Source organism: Mycetomoellerius zeteki, unplaced genomic scaffold (genome assembly GCF_001594055.1).
Source record: "Mycetomoellerius zeteki isolate Tzet28-1 unplaced genomic scaffold, Tzet1.0 scaffold555, whole genome shotgun sequence".
In the NCBI taxonomy this organism is placed as follows: domain Eukaryota; kingdom Metazoa; phylum Arthropoda; class Insecta; order Hymenoptera; family Formicidae; genus Mycetomoellerius; species Mycetomoellerius zeteki.
Window position 1 is genome coordinate 63081 of NW_017257561.1, and position 6960 is coordinate 70040.

General features: G+C 33.6%; 1 protein-coding gene across 1 annotated transcript in view; it reads left to right on the forward strand.

Annotated features, from left to right (window-relative positions):
* The first annotated feature begins 32 nt into the window (after positions 1-32).
* The window catches only part of SamDC (S-adenosylmethionine decarboxylase), a 17965-nt gene continuing 11037 nt past the window's right edge, over positions 33-6960 (forward strand). The window contains exons 1-2 of the mRNA XM_018456157.1: positions 33-407; positions 5126-5212. Coding sequence (XP_018311659.1) covers positions 277-407; positions 5126-5212 — 218 coding nt within the window. The 5' untranslated portion in view covers positions 33-276. The remainder of the gene's footprint in view (positions 408-5125; positions 5213-6960) is intronic.

The following is a 6960-nucleotide window of genomic DNA, read 5'->3' on the forward strand; positions in this document are numbered from 1 at the left end:
CCGTCCGTCAATCAGTCAATTGGTGTACCTCTGGCGGGGCCAGTGTGTCAGTCAGTCTACGAGCGCGCGTTACCGGGAGTAGTGCTTTGGAGTCTTATCGCTCCGTGTAAATTCACAAAAATTTCACTCGCTCGGTGCAAGATTAGAGATACGTGAGCCGCGACGGAGATAGAAGAGGAAAGAAGGAGAGAGACGTGAAGTCACACAATTGCGTGTCGCTTTGCAATTTTTTGGGCGAAGACGAGACCGCGAGGCGAGACCGACGACAGCGAGAGGATGGCGGACACCAAGGACGACTGCGCCGACAACGTGCAGTTCTTCGAGGGTGTCGAGAAGCTCCTCGAGCTCTGGTTCATCAGCTCCAAGGGTCTCAAGCAGCATCAGGGTGATCTCCGGCAGATACCGCGGTAAGTACGCCGCCCGCCGGCGTCTCGCTGCTGCCTCCGATACGACCTCCTCTTCCGCCTGCTCCTCCACCCCGCGAGAACGATGACAGTCGACGCCGGCCAGGCCAGGACGGTGACGAGCCGCGCCGGCGTCGATCGTTGGGAGTCATAAGCTAGACTGATGGTTCACGTCGTCCCGGTCGATTTTCTACGCGCGTGTACACGTTTTCGAGATTTTCCAAAAATAAACCCTAAATTCGGGTACCGCACCACCTGCGAGACTCGCCAGGTGTGATAAGATTGATAAGATTCATTCGAATTTTCGAAAAAGTAATGCTTCGTGACAGGCGAATAATAAAAGCTTAAGTATAAAAGCTTATTATTTGTCAAGAAAATAATGGAAAACTTTTGTAAATCCTACCTGCTTTCGAAAATCCTGTCTGTAGTTACGTTTGTTAAGAATGTAGGAACTGTAAAGTATGTAGGAACTGTAAAGTATGTAGGAACTGTAAAGAATGTAGGAACTGTAAAGAATGCAGAAACAAGACGTGCAAAAGTAATCTGTCAACTCTCGAAAAGAAAAGAAAAGTGGAAGTAAAAAGAAACTTTCTTTGAAAATTAGTTAAAACGGCTTAATCTCAGACAGCATAGAATATTTATGACAAATATTTATTAATATTCATTTTGTGAAATGTTATATAGATATTTCATATTTTTTATATAAAGCTTTATTCAAAATATTATTAAAATATATATAGATTAAATTAAAATATTTTATGTAATATTTATGATAAATAAATATTTCTAATAAATATTTTTTACTTGGATTATAATGTCTTATTAAGTATCTTCACAGCATTTACTGTGACATTTACAATAAATATTTATGATCTGTGCAATCTAAGACTACAAAAATATTTACAAAATATTTATAAATTTTGTAAATATTTATAAATTTTTGTAAATATTTTATAAATATTGTGTGCCGTCTAGGATACATCTTTTGACATTTCTTAAGAATTTAGATATTTTTTCGCTTTTATTGCCGTTACGTCAGTCTGGAATAATTTAGGCGCTTATTTCGGAGCACATCCGCAAATGTGAAAATCTACGACCTCTCTTACATGGCACACTTAATTGGATTTAATAACATTCGTTATGAAATTGTCCAATCATAGCTGTTTCTCCGAAGAATGAAACGACTCTGATTGATCAGTTTCACAACTACGGATGTTATTAAATCCTATTAAGAATGCCGTGTAAATGTGGTCTACGTGATGGAACCAATCGTGGATTCTTATGTTGATATCAGAGTTAAAAGTATTGACATCGATAAATTTCTCGGGGTGTATTTTTATTTTTTCTCACGCGTGATACACATTATGATCATTTATTCGTATTTAAGTCGGTGAACAACAAGAATAAATAATAAACAACAAGGACGTAGATGAAGACAGTGATGTATTATGTGAATTATGCATGAAACGGAATACTTTTACCCTCTTTCAATTCGTTAACATCTTTAGAGAAAGACATAGTGATAACTGTACAAATTTTATATGTAGAATTAATGCATAAAGTTGAATAAACTGTTTAATAGTTGCAACTATACAAGCTTTACACGTAAAATTAATGTGTTCAGTTGAATATACTGCTTTATAATTGCAACTACAGACATTTTACGTACAGAATTAATGTGCATAGTTGAATAAATTGTTTTATAATTGCAACTGTACAAATTTTATACGTGGAATTAATGTGCATAGTTGAATGAACTGTTTTATACTTGCAACTATTCAGGTTTCATATATAGAATTAATATGCGTAGTTAAATAAACTGTTTTACAGTTGCAACTATATGACATATATGTAAAATTCATGTACATAGTTGACTAGACTATTATAGTTGCAATAAAATAGTTACTACAATTATATAGTTGTCACTATTTTTGTTACCACTATATCTTTTTCTCTGATAATCTTTTATAATTTCAGTAACTATAAAGTAGTTTATTCAACATTATGTCAGGATTGGTAAAGACTGATGTATTTTTTAAGAATAAAACATTGTGTTTCTTCTTAAATATGTTTTTAATGCTTCAAATATGCTTTAAACAGTACTATAAAAAAATATACTTAAAACATATTAAAAATATCAATTAAGCATGTTTTAAATTGTTTAAAATGTATTTAAAACATATTTTTTACCAATCCTGCATTATGTATACATTAATTCTACAAATAAAATTTATGTAGTTCCTTTTTGATACCACAATATCTTTTACTCTGAGATAATCTTTTATAATTTCAGTAACTATAAAGTAGTTTATTCAACACTTCTCTATGTACGAGTACGTTAATTCTACATAATATAAAACTTGTACAGTTTTCATATAGTTGCTGCTACTATATGTTCATCTCTGACTTCTGAGTCTCAAACTTGTTTGTTCGGTGATCATGAAAATTTTTAATATAATATATGAGAATAACTTCAATTTTAATAAAATTAGTTATCTATTTTATGCTTGTATACTTACTTTGTCATTGTTTTAAAACATAACAAGCGTTTAAATTATACTTTAAAATTTTCAATGCGATATCCGACTTCAAGAAAAATAATCGAAATATGTTCACGAAATAAGACAGGAATATGTTCTAACGTAATTAACATTCTGAAAATGAAGTTAATCAACATTAATTGCATATTATCATTATGGCGCTCCTACAATGTTATACTTGGTGTGTTGGATCTTAACAGTCACACAGCTGGTTAAGGAGGTTATTCTCAATACTCGAATTGATAATCAACCTACCAAGTAATGAAAACTTCAAATTATAAGCAGTAATATACGTTGAAGATGACTTAAACAAAGTCGAAACGTTCGTATTAATAAAGAAATAATGTTAAACTTATTATTTGGTATTATTATACATAAATAAGATATACGCTAAATTTAACTGCGTTTGCTCTCAATTGCCCATATCTCACATCGAAAATTAATAATTGAAATGTTTGAAGGTAATTGGCAATAAAAGATATGAGCAAGGTTTGCTCAACCTGTAGGTATATATCTACACGCAGCGCGTTTACGTGGCAATTATGTAACCGCTGATTGATAACGGCGCGATCCGATTGTTGTGGTTGTTTACGTGCAGGGTTTACGTCAGGGTGTCGTTGAACCTCTTGAGATGCTACTACGGGTAAGGCCGGGCGACTACTGTTTATTTTTGCATATCGCGACGACAATAAATTTAGAAGTCTACCACTGCCGGCTGATGAGGAAGCGAGCGCAAGCCGGACGAAATGCTGATCCGTGGCTTCGTTAACACGCGCGAAGTTATAATCGCTGAACCCTTCGTGGAATTAGATCAAGTTCTCCTCGAACAGCAGTTCTCTCGAACGACGGAACAAGAATTACTTATATTATTCAACCATTCATTGGATGGTTGAAAGACAAATCATTTTTCAATTTAGAGAAGATTAAGATAATCCCTCGAATATTAAATATGTTCCATGGAAAATATGTCTAACTTTATCATGAGAATCTTACTGTGTAATGAATGTAACAAAAAGTACGCCTTTCGCGTAAATATATGGTTAAAGAATTATTCTCTTATAAATCTTTTGATTTCAATGAAATTTTTTAATTATAAAAATCAAGATTATATTATACATTCACAAAAAAAGACATAATGGTAGTAACTATACAAATTTTGTGTAAAATTAATGTATATATAGATATATAATGGAACAAACTGTTTTATATAGTTAATGTATGTACATTAATTTTACATAATATAAAGATTACAAAACTTGCATAGCTGTCACTCAGTTGCCATCCCTATATTTTTTAAGTATATGATACCAAAAATAATTAATAAAATTTGTGAATTATTTATATGGACGTTGATTTCGTCATAAAATATTATTTTAAGAAAGTAATTATAACACAGATACACAAAATATTTTTTAATTCGGAGATTGGACCACGGTATTTTTATGTTTAATTACTCCAGCACGTCATAATTTTTTTTTATTAACGGAAAATAACTTGATTTTCCGGTATTTTTAGAATCATTTAATATGTAAGCTGATAGATTAAAAATGACTATATATTACGTACTTGAATTCATAGGATGGCATAAAAGATATTAAAAACCAGGCTATAAATGGCTTTAAAGAAACTGGAAAACCGAGCTATTTTCCGACGATAAAAAAATTATGACGTGATGGAGCAATTTGGACATCGGATTTATAGCATCAAAATATATAAGAGAATACATGGTCTAATTTCCGGATCCAACTTTAAATTTGTGTGCCTGTGTAATTTAGGGTGATAAAATTATATACGAAAAATTTATCAAACTTATCGAATAGCACATAGTTACAATGTTTAAAAGATGTCTATTAAATTTTTGGTATGATAAAAACAAGAAGACCATGTATAAACAAATTTTTATAGTTTATATTTTACTGATCGTAAAATAGCATTCTAGTAACACAGTTCTTGACATTTTTAAGGACACATGTGGTACAGTGACTTGTGTTTAAGTTTTAATTAATTTAAACAATAAGAATCTTATTTTTGGACCGTACATGTGAGAACACAATCGATAAACTAAAGGTCTATACCGATCGAAGCTAGATCTTTCAATGCTTTAATGTTTTAATTAATTTAAACAATTGATCTGTCACGTTAACAAATAAATAAATAAATAAATCGCTATTATTTTTGCAGGCAAAAATGGGAGTCGTTGCTGAAGATAGTCCGTTGCGAAATCATCAGTTTTTGCCGTAACGATCAAGTGGACGCCTATGTTCTCAGGTAAGTTTCGTTTAAGCCGAAATTAAGCTGAAAATCAGGTAATAAACTGGCGACCGTGAAAGAGTCTTGGGATTTAATGAGGGATTTAACAAGGGTTTGCTCAAAGGATCAATGCACCGACAGATCTCCCGTTGCGATATTTTTAGGCCATAAATTATTTCGCCTAACATATACTTGTGATCACTCATCACTTGAATCTTAATAAAAGAAGTGAAAGCGTGTCCTTCTAGTTAATGTCTGTATTTTTCATATAATAGGAAAAAGTATCTAAAAATTCTCTAAAAGGTTTCTCAAAAATTTGAAAATACTGATATCTTATTTTAAAGATAGAAAACGAACGACTGAAGTCTCAAGCAGACAGATATTATCAGATTTCTATTTTATATCGAACACCGATTTTTATCTTGTAGATTGTAGTGTAAAAGTATTGATTAGGAAACTTCGCATATTTATCTGAGGACGTCGAACATTGTCCTCTGTAGATATTTATATAAAAAGACGCGCAATACAGAATGTTACAGCAATGCGTGGTTTTGAGGCTCAGATCTGCGGATAAGATTTTATTTATCTGAATTATGTAATTTACTTTGAAGTAGATTTCTTCTAGATCGCTTCAGCGATGTCTGTCAGAAGTCGGTCGAAACTCCGTTCAGCTCGACAAAACTCGGATTATATCACTTGGAAATAAGCCGCCGTTCTCTTTCTAAATATTTTTCAACTTCTTTTCTTTGCTGAGAATTTTTTGGGAAGAGAAAATATCGAGACACAATAATATTTTCAAATAATTATAATTTGTTGAAATACAATTTTTTGCATTTCAGTTTGAGAAGAAAATCATATTTTTCAGGATATCTCAAGTAGATTTTAGCAGACAGATTTCAATTTCAATTTAAAGTTCGATTACAAAGATAAAGTCTGTTTACTTTAGTCATTCGTTTTTTTTTTCTTTAACATAAGAAGACCAGTATTTTCAGATTTGTAAGACATTTTTTAGAGACTTTTTAGATTACTTTATTCTATTAGATGAAAAATATGGACACTAGACATTTGGGAAAGGAAATTTTATATAAATGAACTCCCGAATATACGTATAAAGTTTGCGTGGGTCAGAATGTATCCTGTACGAAATATCAACATCCAGCTACAAAACTGGAAATCAGGAAATAGTCAGGGAAATTGAGAATGGTCAGAGAAATCGGAGAAAAGTCAGGAAATTTTGCAAAATTTTCTGAGGAAAATTAAAATTCTGGTTTGCTCATTTTCAACTTCAAAGAATTCCAATTAATCCAGACATTTTCCTCAGTAGCATGTATGATAAATCTATGTTGAAGTAAGCGAGTTCGGTACGTCACCCCCTCAGTTAAAATTGTGCTGTTAAATCTCCATCGGAGCAACGACGTAATCCTCAGACGGGGCTAATTGTTCGCGTATGGGCGAGAAGGGAGTGCGGGTGCTCGGGGGTGCGAGCAACGGCGCAATTTTTCGTGACGTGCGTAGAAAGCCGAGAGCGGGTTGGTGCTCCGAGGGGCGTTCCGAGAAGAGAGCAAGAGAGCGAGAGCGAGAGAGAGAGAGAGAGAGAGAGAGAGAGAGAAGGGGAGGGTACTCAGTCGCCCGTGTACCGGTGTGGTATAATCGATATATCGAATTGTTTTGATGGAGAAGAGGTGCACCGTCCGGCCCGGTCCGGCCCGGCCGGCCGCGACGCAGCGGGATGGGACGGATGAAATGGGATGGGATGGGATGGGATG